This window comes from Phascolarctos cinereus, unplaced genomic scaffold (genome assembly GCF_003287225.1).
Source record: "Phascolarctos cinereus isolate Bilbo 61053 unplaced genomic scaffold, phaCin_HiC Scaffold_9;HRSCAF=440, whole genome shotgun sequence".
Taxonomy (NCBI): Eukaryota; Metazoa; Chordata; class Mammalia; order Diprotodontia; family Phascolarctidae; genus Phascolarctos; species Phascolarctos cinereus.
In genome coordinates this window covers 159,313,898-159,333,226 of record NW_027556402.1, presented here as the reverse complement: position 1 = coordinate 159,333,226, position 19,329 = coordinate 159,313,898, and the positions used below count along the sequence as shown (strand labels likewise).

Here is a 19,329-nt window from a genome sequence, read left to right as displayed (position 1 = left end):
CCACATCCAAAGAAAGAACTATGGAAGTTGAATTGCTATCTTTCTTTCCTCTTCTGTTGAGTTTTGTTTCCTCTTTCTGATGGTTCCTCCTATTGGTTTTAATTTTTACTTACAACATCACTAATATTAAAATATGTTTAATAGGAATGTAAATGTGTAGCCTATATCAGATTGTGTGCCATCTTAGGGAGTGTGGTAGGGAGGAAGGGGGAGAAAAATTTTAAACTCAAAAGCATATGGAAGCAATTATTGATAAATCAAAATAAATTAATAATTTTTTTTTTAATTTCAAGAAAAGAAAGATTTTAGGGGGTTAGGTTTCCACAGCAGGATAAGAAATTCCAAGATCTTGTGGATAGTCCCTCAATGAATCAGAAAGTGCTCCAAACTTTTTTGTAAACAACTAGTTCCTTAAGAAAGAACCCCAGAGGTTAAACCAGTTGCAACCCATCGGGTTCAAGGACAGCACTTTGACAGGGCAAGGCTTTTCTCCATTGCACCTGCTTAATAAGCTTATTGAATATTAACTGACACACCCCAAGGGTGGAGATAGTCACCATTTTTGAACATGGGACCCATGAAATGGGCAGAGTTAACAGAACATGGATGAATATGCGATGGGCTGTCCAGGAAGGATGTAACTCAGATGAACCAGACCAATCATAGCCCTGATGGGTGGAGGACGGGTCTTACTAATGGTTTAAAAGTTGATTCTACACTGAACCAGCGCCCACGTGCTACTAAAGCCCATTGTACCCGCTTTTCTTGTCGGAAGCATAACAAAGGCTTTCCTTCACTCAAAAAAAAAAAGAAATATATAATCAATTCACATAACTTTCAAAAGCTATTCTGCTTGTTTGTGATACTTTCTGGTCTACCTTCTGTTCATTTCTATGCATTTTTGAAAATAATGACCCTTTTTTCTTTTTCTTTCTCTTTTCTTTTTTATTTTTTGGGGAAGTTACCATCTCCGTAGTCCCCTTTTCTATCTCACCCTCACCTCTCACTCTATTGGAAAAAAAAGAAAAAGAAATACAAATAAACTAGTAAGATTTTTCTAAACATTGAATAGCCTGGGTGAAGTTATGACTAAGATAATTTAAAGATTCAATCTTCCATGAACTGGCACTTCTTAAAAGAATTGTGAAGGTTTATACCAGAATATAAACTAGGAAAAATAGTTCAGAGGAAAAAAATATTCATAAAATGTTAAGGCTGGAAAAGAACTTAGAAATCCAATCCAGGCCCTTCATTTTACACATTCCCTTCTACAGAAGGGAAACTTGAGGCTCAGAGCAGACAGCAATTAAGTTGGGCATTAAGGGGTAGATAGAATTCAGTTGCAGAAAGTGCATTTAAGGCACAATGAAGAGTATGAACATAGGCAGAGGATGCAAGAAACATACTGAGCTCATGAGAACACTGAACAGGACCAACAGTCTGGAGCCCAGAGCACATGGAAGCAGACAGGAATGGCAGTGTGGCACCAAACTGTATGGTCTCTGAATGCCAGCTTAAGCTTGAATTTTACTAAGTGGGAAATGGGGAACTATACTGTAGGGTTCTGAGCAGAAGAATAGGTAGACTGATTCTAGTCAAAAATGTTGGACGTGGCCAATGTGGGAATTTGTTCTGCTTGCCTACGCATATTGGATACAAGGGTTTGGTTTTTCTTTCATATGTATAGTCTTTCCCCCAAAGCATTGCTTGAATGTAGCTTCCTAAATAAATACAAGAATCTTACACACACACACACACACACACACACACACACACAATTTCATTGTTATCCATTCTTTTCCAGGTACATGGACAGCATAAAGTGGATTCTTTTATATCCTAATTCATTAAAACCAAAGTTTTTACTTGCCTTAGCCAGTTATCCTTAGTAATTACTTTTTGCTACCTATATCCAGGATCTTGACCATGCTGAGGTAGCTTTGGTGGACAGCTACCTTAGCATGGTCAAGATCCTGGATATAGGTAGCAAAAAGTAATTACTAAAGATTCTTCTTTCAAAGATTCAAAATTATAGTTCACCTAACAGACAGTGGAGAGATGCATAATGGATGTAAGCAGACCACTACATATTACCAACTTTGCTCACAAGACCTAATGTAAAAGGACTCATTGGGCATATCCATGTTCATTCACAAAAGAAGATAGGCCAATCATTCATTGAGATGAGTGATGGCCGATGGGCAGCCCAGGGTTTTTCACTGTTATTCATGAATTATCAAAAGATCAGAAAGAAGACCTACAATATAGTGGGCAGATCCACTACAGAGAATTTCTAGAAGAACACAAACAAGAACTAGTTAGGAAGAAAAGGCACTAAGCAGATGAAGTAACTGTACTGAAGGGCTGTGGATCTATTAAAGTATTGCAGAAAGTCATCAAAAAACAATCTGGCAAAATTAATCTAACATAATTTTAAAGGTCTTTATTTTATTAATAAAAGAACTATTATAAAATGGGAAAGAAATGCTTAAAGTATTTGTGATACATGTTTCTAAACAATGATATATGTTTCTAAATTCTTTTTAATTGGAAGACGGCTGACTAAGCTACTTAGTGGATAAAAGGAACTCAATTCAACTTGAAAGAACAAAAGCTTAGTCTTCGTGAAGGAATCAAAAAAACATTTTCAGTGGAATAAAGAAACCTCCTCAATTTCACTGCCAAAATAAATGAGGTAGATAGCAACTCAGATGTAGCTACAAAAAGGAACCGCAGCCAAAGAGGGTTACAAAAATAAATCCTTTACAGAATCCTGACTCCATCAACCCTAGAATATTAAACCAGATCTTGGTAGCTTATTAAAAAAAAAAGATATCAATTCAAAAAGCAACTAAAGAGTAAGCACTGGATTCTCACTCAGTCAACAATTATTTACGGGTCTATTGTATGACACAATGCAAAGAGTTTTAGATCTGTACTCAAAGGACCTGGGGCCAAATACTTCCTTGGATACTTACTATGCAAATAAATAATTTAATCTCCCTGAGCCTCAGTTTCCCCATCTATAAAATGAGAGTTGGACTAGATGACCTCCGAGTCCCCTTCCAACTCTAGTGTGAATCCTGTACAAAGCCCTGTTCAAGTCACTGGGCAAAACAGAAAAAGGAAATAAGACACAGTCTCTGTTCTCATCAACATCATTTTCTCAGAGTAATCCCGAATAGCCTGCTGGTGGGTCTGCCTGACACAAGCCTCTCCCCACTCTAATGCTTCCTCAATTCAGCTAGCACAGGGATTTTCCTAAAGTGCAGATCCAACCCACATCATCCCCTTCTCAATAAACTCCAATGGCTCTCTATCACCTCCATGATCAAATTCAAAATCCTCAGCTTGACTTTCAAAACTTTTGATAACCTCCTAGCCTGTTCTACCTTTCCAGTCTTCTTACACCTTACTCTCCACCACATACTCTTCAATCCAGTGAGATACCAGCCTCCTTGCTGTTCCACAAACAAGATTCTCCATGTCTTAACTCCAGGAATTTTCTCTGCCTGCTCCTATGCCTGGAATTCTTTCCTTCCTCATCTCCACCTAGTGGCTTCCCTGGCTTCCATCAAGTCCCTTACCCTACCTTCTATAGGAAGCTTTTCCTCTTAAATACCCAAAAGCACAGTGGGCTGCTTCTGGGAAGAGTAGGTCAAGCAGAGATTAGATGACCATTTATCAAGTAGGATAGACTGAGGATTCCTCTTCGCTAGGTGGCTGCTGAGATCCCTTCCAACTCTCAAATTTCTGACTGATTTTGGAAACTTTCTTTATTGAAAAATCTGATCTGGGGCAGCTAGGTGGTGCAGTGGATAGAGCTCTGGCCTTGGAGTCAGGAAGACTTGAGTTCAAATCTGGCCTCACTTGACACTTACTAGCTGTGTGACCCTGAGCAAGTCCTTTAACCCTGACTGCCTCACCAAAAAGCAAAAAAAAAAAATCTGATCATGTTAATTCTCTTAAATACATTAACAGAGTCTTTCTTCCCCAGCAGACTTACACATTAAAAAAAAAAAGAAAGAAACTAAGAGTTGTATTTATATGCATTTGTTTTAAATCAAGGAGCATCCTCCCCTCTTGTTAACACTCCAAATTTAATTGGAGATTGATGGTATTTTTTTATAATGATTACAATTTTATTGTTAAAAAATAACAGTAAATTGAACATCTCTGTTCTATTCAATAAAATTTTGTAATTAATTCAAGAATAACCCAGAATAACTTTAAATATTCCTCCTTGTTCATAAGATATAAACCCTTGGAAGTCCTAAGAGATCCTCTAGTTCATTCACCTCCTTTTATGGGTGAAGAAACTGAAGCTGAGAAATGAAATAACTTGCCCCAGGGGTCCTGTGACCCCAAATTCAATAGGTTCTCTATTGCACCTCACCCATCTCACATGTTTACAGTCTGCACACAGCAGCTATGCTCCTTGGATTTGACTCTAGAATGATGGTTCTCTTTTTTTGGGGGGGGCAATTGGTGTTAAGTGACTTGCCCAGGGTCACACAGCTAGTAAATGTCAAGTGATTGGTCTGAGGCTGGATTTGAACTCAGGTCCTCCTGACTTTAGGGCCAGTGCTCTACCACGGTGCCACTTAGCTGCCCCTAATGATGGTACTCTTAATATGCACAGTGGGACTAGGTCTGTATCCCAAGGAGATCACAAAAAAGGGGAAAAGATCCACATGTACAAAAATATTTATAACAGCTTTTTTTGTAGTGGCAAAAAATTGGAAACTGAGGCAATGCCCATCAATGGGGGAATGGCTGAACAAATTGTAGCATATGAACATAATGGAATACTATTGTGCTATAAGAAATGATGAGCAGGCAGATTTCAGAAAAACCTGGAAAGACTTACATGATTGATGATGAGTGAAGCGAGCAGAACAGGAGAACATTGGATACAGTAACAGTAATAGTAACATTGTGCAATGATTAACTGTGATAGACTTAGTTCTTCTCAGCAATGCAATGGTCCGAGACAATTCCGAAAGACTCATGATGGAAAATGCTAACCACATCCAGAGAAAGAACTACAGTCTGAATGCAGATAAAACACACTATTTTCACTTTTTTAGTTTTTTTCTTTCTCACGGTTTTTCCCTTTTGTCCTGATTCTTCTTTCACAATATGACTAATGTGGAAATGTGTTTAACATGATTACACATGTGTGACCTAAATCAGATGGCTTGCTGTCTCGGGGAGGGGGAAGGGGGAAGGGAAGAGAGAAAAAATCTGGAACTCAAAATTTTACAAAAATGAATGTTGAAAACTATCTTTACATGTCATTGGAAAAAAATGAAATACTATTAAAGGTAAAAAATACACAGTGGGATAAATAAGATCATCTAAAGACACAATCTAAACATCTACATGTAGCAGGTTTAAAATGTAGCCCTTTTTTAAGTAGCACCAAAGTCAGTGCGTAGTTATGTTAGGTTCAGGTGCTCAGGAAGGTACCTCCCCTTCTTCCAGATCTCAAGACAGCATGATTGTAATACTAAACTGGTGAGTGATTGGGTTACAGTTAAGCACTTTGTAATACAGATTCAAAACTCTAATGACCTTAGTAAATTTGAATAACAAACATACAATGGACAGCAACGGGATTAGTCAGACAAACCTGATTCTCTTCTAACTTTTCCTAATCCTGAACATCTAATTCTTTCCCACCTCAGTTGCTCATCAGAATCCTCCCTAACATCTTAGCATTTCTGTTTAGTCGTGGACCCTGGACGTGGATCTGGTACATGTGGAATAGCCTGACTAATGATGAGTACAGTGGAAGGATTTCTTCAGAGTCCCTACCTGAGCTTGTATGCTCTACACCTTTGTATATATCCTGGTATCATGCTTGCTTTTTTCTACTTCATTGCCACACAGCTGACTCACAGTCAGCTGGTTGTGACTGGGATCCCTAAAGTCTTTTCTCCTCAATTTGACAGCCCTTTAGCAACTTGAATTTGAACAGTTTACTTTCTTCCCGGAGGTACTTGGGCTTACTAAAAATGTGTTCGGAATGCTTCCCTTATCTACCAAGTGCATTTTGAAATACAAAACTATCTTCCAGTGTTGGCTTCTCTTCAGTTCAATTTGGGTGTTACCTACAAACTTAGAGAAGCATGTAGACTGTGTCAGAATGGAATCCACTGAACTTGAAAATATGGTGGAAAGAAAATTGCACTTCTCCATGGCTTAGGACCATAAAGGCTAGACACAGGACACAGTCAAAATCCCCATGGACTTGAAGATACAGGAACAGAATTTCCTTCAAACACATTCAAGATTCATCCTAAGCTTTCCTGAGCTATGGAAGTAACGGTCACTACATTGGCCATGTTTCTATTTGAATTATCCCTTTGCTCCGCTAAGCTATCGTAGTCCCTTCCTCTCTGCTCTGGGCCACAAGTGAAATCATATATCCCTAGATCATCAGAGGTACTGGCTCCTTTGTCAAGCCTTCGCTGGAGCTACCACCCCAGTTTTCAGGGCTCCCTCTCCCTCCTCAGTATTTCTTACATGTATTAGTGTACATGTTGTATGTCCACCTCTCACCTCCAGTAGAATGGAAGATCCCTGAAGACAGGGACTGTTTTATTTTCATCTTTGTATCACAAGGGCCTTTCACATGATGTACACTTAATTAATAATGAACTGAATCTAATCATCAACGTCCAGTCTTCTCCACCCCTCTGAGAACACAGATACATTGAAGTATCAATCTACTGCCAGATCAAGAAATGGTCGATACTCTTTATATCTGGGATAGGTTAATGAGGTTTTACTTGTTTCCAATTCCATTAAATAACATCTTTCACTTTTCCTTTAAAAAAATACAATGGATGATGGGGCAACTAGCTGGCGCAGTGGATAGAGCACTAGCCCTGGAGTCAGCTGGACCTCAGTTCAAATCTAGCCTCAGACACTGACTAGCTGTGTGACCCTGGGCAAGTCACTTAACCCCAATTGACAAAGAAAGAAGGAAAGAAAGGAAGAAAGGAAGAAAGGAAGAAAGAAAGAAAGAAAGAAAGAAAGAAAGAAAGAAAGAAAGAAAGAAAGAAAGAAAGAAAGAAAGAAAAGAAAGAAAGAAAGAAAGGAAGGAAGGAAGGAAGGAAGGAAGGAAGGAAGGAAGGAAGGAAGGAAGGAAGGAAGAAGGAAGGAAGGAAGGAAGAAGAAAGAAAGAAAGAAAGAAAGAAAGAAAGAAAGAAAGAAAGAAAGAAAGAAAGAAAGAAAGAAAGAAAGAAAGAAAGAAAGAAAGAAAGAAAAAGAAAATATAATAGATGGCAAGAGGGAAAGTCATGGACCAACGATATCTTGACCAATCACACCCAGTACCACTCCTTTAAAGCCAAGCTTCCACATTTCTCTGTCAAAACATTTTAACAAGATGTCTGAATAGACTTTGTAACACCAATTCATGTTGTGTGTCATCAATTAAATATTACACTAATAATTCATTGTTGTACTTCCCCACTAATCATGACAATCAAGTGCTTCAAAGATTATGATATAAGTGGTCAACGAGCATTTATTATGCATCTATTGTGTGCTAGGCACCAGGGATACAAAGACAAACATTTCTTGTCAACAGGGAGCTTATACTCTACCAGGAGAGACAACATGCACATAAATAAATTTATACAGAATAAATACAAGCACGTTAAGCACTCATGTTGCTATGCAAAAACATACACATGGCAATGTCCCCACATATTTTCCCCCATATATCAATGGCTGGCAGTGATAAAACCTACCTCCTATTCTGTGCCACTTCGTTCCCTTTTCACAGGGGTAACAGGTACCTCTCCATTGGCACTTTCTGCACCGCTCACAGACATCAGACTTCTCCGTTCCTTGGCATGGGCCTTATGTTCCACTTTTGTAACTCTAAACCTGAGGAGAGAAGAGGATCCCTGTTTGGTTTTGTCTTCCTAAAACACAAAGGTGTAAATGACTCAGAAACATGAGACTACATACAAAAGAAGCTAAAAGTTAAGGTAGGCATTAAAAATTATCCAAAAGGAGAAAACAGAATAGGGTAAGTTTTTTCACCCACCAGTCCCTTCTGTTCCCTGAAACATTCCTGCCTGAATCCTGCAGGGACTATATTATACTTCGTGAATATTCTAGAATATGCCTAATCCACTGTAGGCACTCACAACAAAACAACAAGTCTGTAATTGGCTATAATTTTTTTTAAGTATTGAATTCACCAACAAGACTGACATAATAAAAAGTATTTGCTAGAGCAATGCTGTACATTCCCACCCTGATGGTTCCCAAACCTCAACCTTAGTCAAAGGTGTACTGTTGTTGTCATTTTAAATTATGGAGGGGTGGACATTAAATTAGGTCAATTTTCTTTAAGGGGGAATAACAGAAGACTAAGGAGGGAGTTTAAGTATCTAACATCATTTAAGTTATTATATTACTATATTATTAATATTACTATTATATTTGCCTATATGCTACATTTGTGTTGTTGTTCAGTTGTTTGACAGTCATATCTGACTTTTCATGACCTCACTTTGGGGTTTCTTGGCAAAGATACCACAGTGGCTTCCCATTTCCTTCTCTAGCTCATTTTACAGATTAGGGAACTGAGACAAACAGAGGTAAGTGACTTGCCCAGGGTCACACAGCTAGTACATGTCTGAGGCCGGATTTGAACTCAGGAAAATGAGTCAGGGCACTAGGTGGCACAGTGGATAGAGCACTGGCCCTGGAATCAGGAGGACCTGAGTTCAAATCTGACTGCAGACACATAACACGTACTAGCTGTGTGACCCTGGGCAAGTTACTTAACCCCATTGCCTAGCCTCCTCCCCCCCAAAAGAAAAGAAAATGAGTCTTCCTCACTCCAGGCCTAGCACTCTATCCACTACACCACCTAGCTGCCCATATGCTATATTATATTAATATAATTATAGTATCATTTTAATATATATTTTAATCATATTTTAATATAATTATAACATCACTTTATATATAATTTTAATGTGAAAGTATGCATTATGAAATGCTAAATTTAGTGAAATAAAATTATACATAATTTCAATGTATAATTATAATGCAATATAATTTGATATAGTATAATTACATATCTCATAATATATAAAGTGATATACTTTATAATATAACACAAAGCCACATATAGTCTTTCATAATAGCCTTTTCTGATTCCCAAACTAATTTTACTTCTACCTTTCTAAAGTATCCTTTGGCCTGAACTGTCTCCATCCAAAATAAGACTATCACCTATGTGGAAGTGGGCTTTGAGGAAGAATGAGAAAAAGGTGTTGCAAACAACAATTTTCTCTGTGGGTCAAATTATTTGCTTTTTGTGTGTGGCTGACAACAACCAGAGCACCACAAAGTAACAAGATTACAAAGCTCAGTTCCCAACATCAGAGTGTCCCCAGGCAGAGAAAAGACTAGCTCTGGGCAGGGGCACTTGAAGGAATGTAGGTTCTCCAGTATATTGAGCTTAACCTTTCATCAGATCCCAAGATTATTTTTTTTTTTGGAGAGGGGAGTAAATAAAAGGCATTCTCTCTGCAAAAACTGCAGGTTTCCACCACTTCTGAAATTTTCACGACTATGAGGGTTAGGCAAAACAGTGCTGTCTGCTGTGCTACTGCACCTCTGCAGCAAACAGCTCTAAAGTTGTCTCTTCTCTGGGTCACAAAGAGCAAAACCGAGTGAGATGAAGAGAACCTTAGGAATATAGCTCCTGCATAAAACTACCAGAGCAGCTAGGTGGCACAGTGGATAGAGTGCTAGCCCTGAAGTGAGGACAACTCATCTTCCTGAGTTCAAATCTGCCCTCAGAGTGTGACCATGGACAAGTCACTTAACCCTGTTTGCTCAGTTTACTTATCTGTTAAATGAGCTGGAGAAGGAAATGGCAAACTACTCCAGTATCTTTGCCAAGAAAACTCCAAATGGGGTCACAAAGAATTGGACACAACTGAAAAACAACAATAAAACTATAAATATGACTGCACAAAAAGTCTACTAATAATTGTGGATTAGTGGGCATTCCAATAGTTTAAATATGCATTATGGTACAAAGTATGGGAAATAAAAAAATAGAACTTAGAAATCTTGTAAAAGAAATCCACTGGAAAAGCTAAGGGGATCCATATAGGCCAGCTGAAGTTGATGAATACTTTAATCATACCATTTCCATATTTAAACCCCTTCACATTTCAGTGGTCCTGTGCTCTGCTATCAGTTCGGGGCTAACTGATTTTCCTATTTCCGACTCTTGACTCACAACTCAAACTACCTCCCATTATTCTTCATGTTCTTACCACACACTAGAGTAATGGGAGTGTCAAAATGCAAGCTAGTAGCCTAGTAGGAATCTCCTCTCCCTCACATCCTCAATGCTTCTTTATGAAGTACCTGATTATATGTAGTAATTCATATAATTTGTTGGGCAGTATAGGAAGATAATTGCTACACTCTCACATCTTCACTTTTGTTTACAGACAGGAAATCCTGCCCCACTTCAATCTACTGAATTTCTCCCCATCATTCAAAGATTAACTCAAATGCCATCTCCTCCATGATTTCCCCATTGAGAATGACATTTCCTTTCAGACCTAATAAATTATCATGTAATATCTTATATTATAACTACCTGTGCTGGCATCTCATCCTGGTTAGGGCATCAGATTCTAAAATAAGACGTTTTTAAAATCAAAGCTGAAAGGACTTTAAGGATTTTCTATTTAACACACTCAGAATTCGCTTCCCTGCCGGGCTTGAATATCCCCAAACTTGAATTATTTTTAAACACTTTTCAAGCCTTCTTCTGCTTCTGAGTGTTACCCAGGGTGTTACAGTACAAAAGTGACCTTGATCTGGCTTCCCATCCCAGGGTCTTTTGTGTTTTCTTCTTTATAGTTCATGAGGATTTGAGATTTTAGTTCAGCTTAAATGGTAGAGAGTTTTTCATCTTTCTGACAGATGTTCAGGGGCCTTTAGGTCATGAGTTGACTTTTATCATCCACACCGAAGCCAACAAACAGGAAAGACTTAAATCCTACAACTGCCTTGAACGAGAAATCAGATCGGAAATGAATGGTTATCTAGTTGACTCTAATTTTTGCCTTCAAATATAGAAACTTTAACCTCCTTTGCTTCTCTCAAAATCAAGCCTCTGAGTGAAAAAGCCTTTTTATAGCACCTCTTATTATGGACATTTCAGGGTACCTTTCATTGCCTTCTCTTTGCTGAACTGCAATTGCTGAATTGAAAGACAGTGAAAAAAATCCACAAATGTTATTCAAATGTCTATCTCTTTTCAGTTCACAGTCCTAGCAACAGGTCAACATCATACCTAAGTATCATTTAACATAAGGAATTTCAATCTTACAGAATGGAAAAGTAAGCAATGAATTCACATTGGCTGACAATGAGAAGTTATAAAATGTTGAGCTACCTGCTCTAGTGAAACTGTAAAATTCCCCACCAGGAAATCCCAACCCAGCTTGCCTTGGATGGGAGCCCTTTGGTGCCATCTTCTTTCAGCCTATTTACTGCTGGCCGACAGGAAGCTTTTCATTATTGTAAAAGGTTGGAACACAGGAAGAAGAAATTTGTCAAAAGCATGGATGAGGATACAGTATGGATGAAGAAGGGATGTACCAGATTCGATAAGTACAGGCCAGTTCCAAATGATCTAAATCAGAAGCATAATAAAGGAGATGGTTCTTACCTGCCAACAGAAAGAACTGTCACTTCTCCTTGGCGCCGACTTCTTCCTTCTTTCGATTTGCTGCTTGGTTTTATGAAGTGCCACCGTTTATGTCTGCAGCGCTGGCATACGTCTTTTTCTACTGCCCCTCCAACAGTATGTAGATGGCCACAGATATGCTTTCCTGGAGTACCGCCTGGTGACATGGGACCAGGACTCACTGGAGGGCTGCCCGGAGTACTTGGAGTCAAAGGGCTGGTAGGGTGGGAATCAAATTAGGAAGAGTTAGTTACTTTAAGGAAACTTCAATTAATTAAAAAACAAAACTTGTATAATTTCATATAACAAAAAAAGTCTACTTCAGTGATAGAAACATGCTTTGTAAATTGTTTTTTGATCACAAGGGATTCATTACACATAGCAATTCATTCACATTTCACTTTCTCTAAAAAAAAAAAGCCTTTTTCTCCCTCATACAATCTAACATTTTTCTTTCTTTCTCTTTCTTTCTTTCTTTCTTTCTTTCTTTCTTTCTTTCTTTCTTTCTTTCTTTCTTTCTTTCTTTTTTCTTTTTCTTCCTTCCTTCCTTCCTTCCTTCCTTCCTTCCTTCCTTCCTTCCTTTCTTTCTTAAAAGGCAATTGGGGTTAAGTGACTTGCCCAGGGTCACACAGCTAGTAAGCTGTCTGAGGCCGCATTTGAACTGAGGTCCAGGTGCTGACTCCAGGGCCGGTGCTGTATCCACTGTGCCATTTAGCTGCCCCACAATCTAACATTTTATCATGTAATCAGGAGGAAATTAACAATTGGCTCAATTGATGATATTCTGTTTGACTTGAAAGGGTAATGTTTCTTTCTTAATTTTTAATGCGCTCACTGGTAGAACCATAGGATACTATTCCTCATGCACTGCTGAGCTCTTGTCTTACCTTGAGCATAGCCTAAAAATGTGTGCCCTGGTGGTCAGATAAAACCAAATCCTAATTAAGTTTTGAGCATGTCCTAAGAGGGTACTGGATTTCTTTCTTTCTTTTTTTGGAGAAAAAATGAAGTTTTAAAATTAGGCATCCAATACCACAGCAATAAATGTGTAGCAAGAGGGGAGAGGAGGTCATTCATCCTGACTTCATGGAAATCTTGCCAGTTCTTCTTTGTCATCCCCTCTCATTTCCCCTAACAAAAGTAAAAGGTGTGCTATTGGCAGGAGTTGGCAACCTTTCTAAACTGGTGCCATTTTCTTCTGGGTTACTCAGTATTAGGCATAATACACACCAGTCAAATCTTTCCAGGAGGGATGGTAGGAGATTTGGGAAAGGAAGAGCTGTTATAGCATTTCTTTCAAGTTTTAGGGAAGGAAAAGTCATAATGGTGACAAACAGGCTGACTGACAAAGGTTACCAAGCCTATTTACATAGACACATATGTATGTCTGTATATATTACCTTGGGAGAGAAAGAGAGAGAAAATAACATATATAGAGAGACGTGTGTGTGTGTGTGTGTGTGTGTGTGCACGCGCGCGTGCGCGCGTGTGTCCTTGGTAATCTTTGTCATATGCACACACATATATGCAAGAGAAAAGTTGCTATATGACCTTTATCTGAATTACATTTTTAAACCTTACTGTCCACTTGAATTTCAAGTGCTATTTTCTTTAAAGAGATATTTTTAAATCTTCTGGGAAAGAGTATAGTAAAAATACACACATGGACTTTTAACAAATGTCAGCAACTTCTGTATAAATTCTATGATCAATTACTTCAGGCACATATTCAAAAACATAATATTCAAGAACCACAGCTTAAAAAGAATGTTATTGTAGCAATGTTTCACATGTAATAAACGTCTCCTAAATAAGCACATCAATGACTATCTTTGTACCATCTATAAACAATACTTAAGATAAAGACCATTACAAAAGAGAAATGGCAAGCTTTGTGTCATTAAATTTGAGCAATTACATGAAAAAGCTTCCTTTAAAGAAAAAAGAAGTCTTACCTTTCAGGATCACATACGCTGTTATCAGCCACCATGGCCTTTAAAACATCAGCATTTGCTACAAAAATAGAACAGTAATTACACTTAACGGTATGAAATGCAGAATTATAGAATTTTAGATGTAGACAGGATTTTCTAGGTATCCTAGTCCAACCTCCTAGTCTTTTTTTGGGGGGGAGGGTGGCTAGGCAATGGGGTTAAGTGACTTGTCCAGGGTCACACAGCTAGTAAGCTGTCTGAGGCCACATTTGAACTCAGGTCCTCCTGACTCCAGGGCCGGTGCTCTATCCACTGTGCCACCTAGCTGCCCCTCAACCTCCTAGTCTTACAGATGAAAAGATTAACTCTGACTTCCAAAAGGTTACAAACCAAGCAACTGGCAGCTTGGACCAAAAATACCTTAAAAAATACATGAGAAGTTAATCGCAAGCAAAGGGCATCCAACCTAAAGAAAAAATAAATTTCCCATTGATTTTTAAAAATAAGAACACATCTACATTTGTCCCTCTCATGCTCAAGGATTAACATACATTTTAATGGACTGGTATTCTCCCCCACAGCCCACCAACATGCCTGGATTTCTTGCTATTCTTGACCCCTGCCATCTAAAGCTATCTGCCTTAATCTCTACTTCCATTTCACTGTCTAGCTCCTAGAAGAAGCTGCCTACATTCATTGCCTCCAATTCTTCACATCTCACTCACCTCTAAATCTCTTGTAATTTGGCTCCTAATTTCAACATTCAATTAAAACTGTTATATCCAAAGTTACCAATGACATCTTAATGGTTAAATCCAATAGCTTTCCTCAATCCTCTTTCTTGAGGTCCCCAACACTATTGACCACCTCATTCTCTTATATTGAATTTTATGACACCATTCTTTCCTGATTCTTTCACCTGTCTGATTATTCCTTCTCGGTCCATTGCTGGATCATCAACCAGGTCTTGTTCCCCAGGCATGGGTATAGCCCAGGGTTCTATCCTGATACCTCTTCTCTTCTTTCCTCTTTATACACTCCCTCAGTGATCCCATCAGCTCCCACAGATTCAATTAACTTCTCTATGCAGATGATTCCAAAATCATCTCAAACCACTTCCTGAGTTGGAACCTCAAGCCACCAAATGCCTACTGCACATCTTTACCTGGTTGTTCCATGGGCATCTGAAAAGAGAATTCGTGATCTTCCCCCTCCAAACCCAACTCTCTTCCTAACTTCCTCATTTCTGTTAAGAGAACCACCTCCCTTCCAGTCATTCAAGTTTACAAAGTGCCATCTTCAACTCTTTACTCTTTCTCACTCCCCCATATTTAATCAGTTGCCCAATACTTATCAATTTTATCTCCACAACATGTCTCAAATTCTCTACACTGATACAGCCACCACCTTAGTTCAGGTCTTTACCATCCCTAAGCTAGATTATTGTAGTATAGCCTCCTTAATGGTCTCTCAGCCTCCAATTGCTCCTTCTCTAATATACACTCCATACAACTGCCAAATAGCCATTTCTGACGTACAAGTGTGATCATGTCACTCCCCGACTCGAGAAGCTTCAGCAACTTCCTATTGCTTCTAGAACAGAGAAAGATGCTCAAACTGTTGGACTCAAATTGGACTTAAAAATTACTGAGAATCTCCAAAGAGCTTTTGTTTATCTGAGTTATATCTATTGATATTTATTGTATTGAAATTAAAACTTCACATTAGGAAATCTCATCATCACAATGACAAGTTACAATTCCAAAATACTCATGATAAAATGTTATCTCTCTACAAATAGATGATAGCTGATGTACTCAAAAGTGCAGATTGAAGCATATTTTTCTTCCTTCCTTCCTCCCTCCCTTGGACATGGCTAAATGGGAATTTATTTTGCTTAATTATACATATTTGTAATGGATTTTATTTTTCTTACCTCCTCAATGGGTAGGTTTGGGACAGGGGGAAGGGGACAGTGGGAAGGAGAGAATTCAGAAGTGAAAATAAAATAAAACTAAGTTTTTCAAAAATTTAAGAAAGATTATTTCCTTGCAAATGTATTAATGCTAATGCTATATCAAGAGAATATTTCTGTATAAGTTGTATATGTCTTTAATTAAAATGATGCATCATAAACCTTTGGCAAGACATTGGATGGCCAAAGTTACTGATTAATCTGAGAGATCTGTAATGGACAGTTCACTGAGGGAGCTTCATTGATGCCAGGATAAAACACAGTTCTACAAGCTCTAGTTAAAAATGGGGCCCCTTGTGCTATTTATAAATACTAATTGTTTCACAATCTCTTGCATTGAGAAATATGAGTTTCTATATAAAGAGTTTTTCAAGTTGTTCTAAGTTGTTTATTGAAAGAAAAAAAAACCATAAAAAAAATTTAACTTCTTAGTATTATAATTAAAATAGTTTTGACCCTATGAAAACATCCCTGGACCTCACTTTGAGAAATACTGCACTAGAATAAAATGTAAACTCCTCTTTATAATATTTAAAGCCCTTTGCAATCTGACTCTGGCATCTTTTTCAAGGCCAACTACACATTACTGTTATCCCTCAATGTTCCAGCCAACGTGACCTAGATGGTGTTCCCTTACACCATGTTATTGTACATTCTGCCTCCATTCTTGGCTAAGTCATTCCCCCATTCCTGGAAGGCTCCCCCTCCTCCCTTCTAACTCAAGAATCCCTGGTTTACTTGGAAGCTGGGCCCAAGTGCTTTTTCTGATCCCCACCCCCTTCCCATGCCCAACACACACAGACCTAGTTAATGTTCTTCCTCCCTCCGAAATTAATTCAATTCAATCCAACAAGAATTTACCCAGTGAAACTGAACCCAGGGGTGGAAAACTTCTACCTGCAAAAGTGTTACTTAAACTTTCAAAAAAGTAATGAGATCAGATAATCCTGCAGGTCAAATGTAAATTACTTTAACGTACACTTTCACTTCTCCCTATATCTGGGCCCTGCAGTCTTTTCTGTCAGATTTGTGTCTTCCAGACTACAAGCCATTCACCTACAGTTGGTAGCAAACAGTGGGTACCAGCCAATGTCCCTCCATCATCCCCTGGATGCAGCCTGTGCTCGGATCCAGTCTCCTCTTTGGGACCCCCTCAGGCAGGGACAGCTCTTGGCCTCTTGCCAGCAGGAAGCGGTTTCAGAAGCCAAGACCTTTGCCCCTTACCCCAAAAGAATCTGGGTCCCATTTGTTTGAGGGGGGAATGATGGGGATGGGATCTGAACCCCTAAAAGGAAAAGACCATGTCTTTGGGATCTGGACCCCAAAAAAGAAAGTCCCCAGACTTTTCCCAAATCTCTGGTAGCCCAGGGGCCTTTGCCCTATTCCATAAGCCCACTTAATCTAGCCAGACATCCTAAAATTTCAAGTTTTTCATCACAAGGGTAACCAAGTTACACTCCATAGAGAAAAAACTCAAGTTATGTTCTACTGAAAATAGATCATTTTAGAACTGTAAATTGAGGGGAAGCCCTTCAATTGTGAAATGGCTAACTGAGTTGTGCTATATGATTGTAATGGAATACTACTGTGCTGTAAGAAATGATGAGCAGGTTGATTTTAGAAAAGCATGAAAAGGGGCAGCTATGTGGCACAGTGGAGAGAGCACCAGCCCTGGAGTCAGGAGGACCTGAGTTCAAATCTGACCTCAGACACTTAACACTCACTAGCTGTGTGACTTTGTGCAAGTCACTTAACCCTATTGCCTAGCCAAAAAAAGAAAAAAAAATAGAAAAGCATGAAAACACTTAACTAAAATAACAGAATGAAATGAGAACCAAGAAAACACTGTATACAATAATAGCAATATTGCTCAAAGAACAACTGTGAACAACTAAACTATTATGAGTATTATAAACATTCAAATCAACTACAAAGGAGCTATAAAGGAAGATGCTATTCACTTCCAGAGAAAAAAGTGATCAATAGAAGTATGCATAGCATGGTTTTACATATATGTGTGTGTATGTGTCTATATCTATTTATCTACCTATCTATCTATTTCAGTGTCAAATGCTAACCTTCTCTACTGTGAGGTGGAGAGGACTTCCGCTTCCAGGAGTAAGAAGTAAGTCACTCCAGTGGGAGGATGTTAAATCATCTTAACTTCCCAGGTACAGAGTAACAAAGCTTGTTCGAATTGGGCTACTATTAATAAAAAACCATTCAAACACAGCTGTAATCCTGTGTAGTTAATGAAGCATAGGAGTCTCCCATTCCTCACTTCCACTCTTTCTACTTCTGTCAGACTGTCATGAAACAATAATAATAGTAGTAACAGCTAACATTTACATGGCGCTTACTACGTGCCAGGCGCTGTGCTAAGTGTTTTATAATTATTACATGATTTGAGCCTCACTTGGAAGACAGGGCTACTATTATCCCCATTTTACAGATGAGGAAACTGAGACAGAGGTTAAGTGACTTGCCCAAAGTCACACAGCTGGTAAATGTCTGAGGGCAGATTTGAACACAGGTCTTCCTGACTCCAGGCCTAGTACTCTATCTACTACACCACCTAGTTGCCTATATTATTATTATGGCTAGTATTATTATTATTTAGGGATTGAAAGGACCTTAATAGCCATCTAATTCAGCCTTATCATTTTATAGATAAGGAAACTGACCTACAGTGATTAAGACATAGAGTTCATTTCTGGAACCCAGGCCTCTGATTCTAAAATCCATCATTTCCACTGTACCACTCTACTCACATTTATAAAGTACATTAAGGAGGGCACAGCCAAGATGATAGAGTGAAAGCAGAGACTTGCCTGAGTTCTCCTTTTTCTTGAACTCTCCCCCAAATCTCTTCAAATACCTCTAAAAAGTGACTCTGAATAAAGTGCACTAAGGTTTACATAATCTATTTGTTAAAACAGCCCTGGAAGGTATTATTATCCCCATCTTACAAATGAAGAAAGTGAGCTTCAGAGAGAATTTCCCAATGTGATATCATTTGTAAATGCTGGAGTTAGAACTAGAACTGGGAATTCTATTCCATGCCACTTATAGAGTCAAAATATAATGACTAATAAAGGATATGTCTGGAAATTTCATTAAATGAAATATAAAAATTTGAATATTTCTACCTAACCTTTTAAAAATTTTTTTAAAATCTAAGCACCGCTTTCATAACTAACTTACGAGAACCACAGCAAATACCCTGGAAACAAAAAAAGAAGGACCAACCATTTGCCGTGTGTACCAACTTTAACACTTTATGAGGGGCAGCTAGGTGGCACAGTGAACAGAGCAGCAGCCCTGGATTCAGGCGGACCTGAGCTCAAATCTAGCCTCAGACACATAACACTTACTACTTCTGTGACCCTGGGCAAGTCACGTAACCCCACTGCCTAGCCAAAAAAACAAACAAACACTTGATGTACCAAATAACATCCTTCAATGTTGAGGCCAAGGAGCATGGATCTCCATAAACAAAACTTTTGCTGCTGGTTTAATGTTACTCAAGGATGATGTCAGCATTCTTGCTCGTGGTGTCTGAGGAGCAAAGAACAGCTTTATACTGATGAGAAGATAGATGCTTTTTCTAAAAGCAAATGAGATAATATTTGTAAGGTGCTTAGCACACCACCCGGGACATA

General features: G+C 38.5%; 1 protein-coding gene across 3 annotated transcripts in view; it reads right to left on the bottom strand.

Annotated features, from left to right (window-relative positions):
• Positions 1–19,329, bottom strand: part of RELL1 (RELT like 1) — a 95,285-nt gene that overhangs the window by 38,959 nt on the left and 36,997 nt on the right. For all 3 annotated transcript variants that reach the window (XM_078148780.1, XM_020992118.2, XM_020992108.2), the window contains exons 4-6: positions 13,714–13,771; positions 11,741–11,974; positions 7,767–7,905 (exon numbers count right to left, since the gene is read on the bottom strand). In XM_078148780.1, the coding sequence (XP_078004906.1) occupies positions 7,770–7,905; positions 11,741–11,974; positions 13,714–13,771 (428 nt within the window). In that variant the 3' untranslated portion in view covers positions 7,767–7,769. The remainder of the gene's footprint in view (positions 1–7,766; positions 7,906–11,740; positions 11,975–13,713; positions 13,772–19,329) is intronic.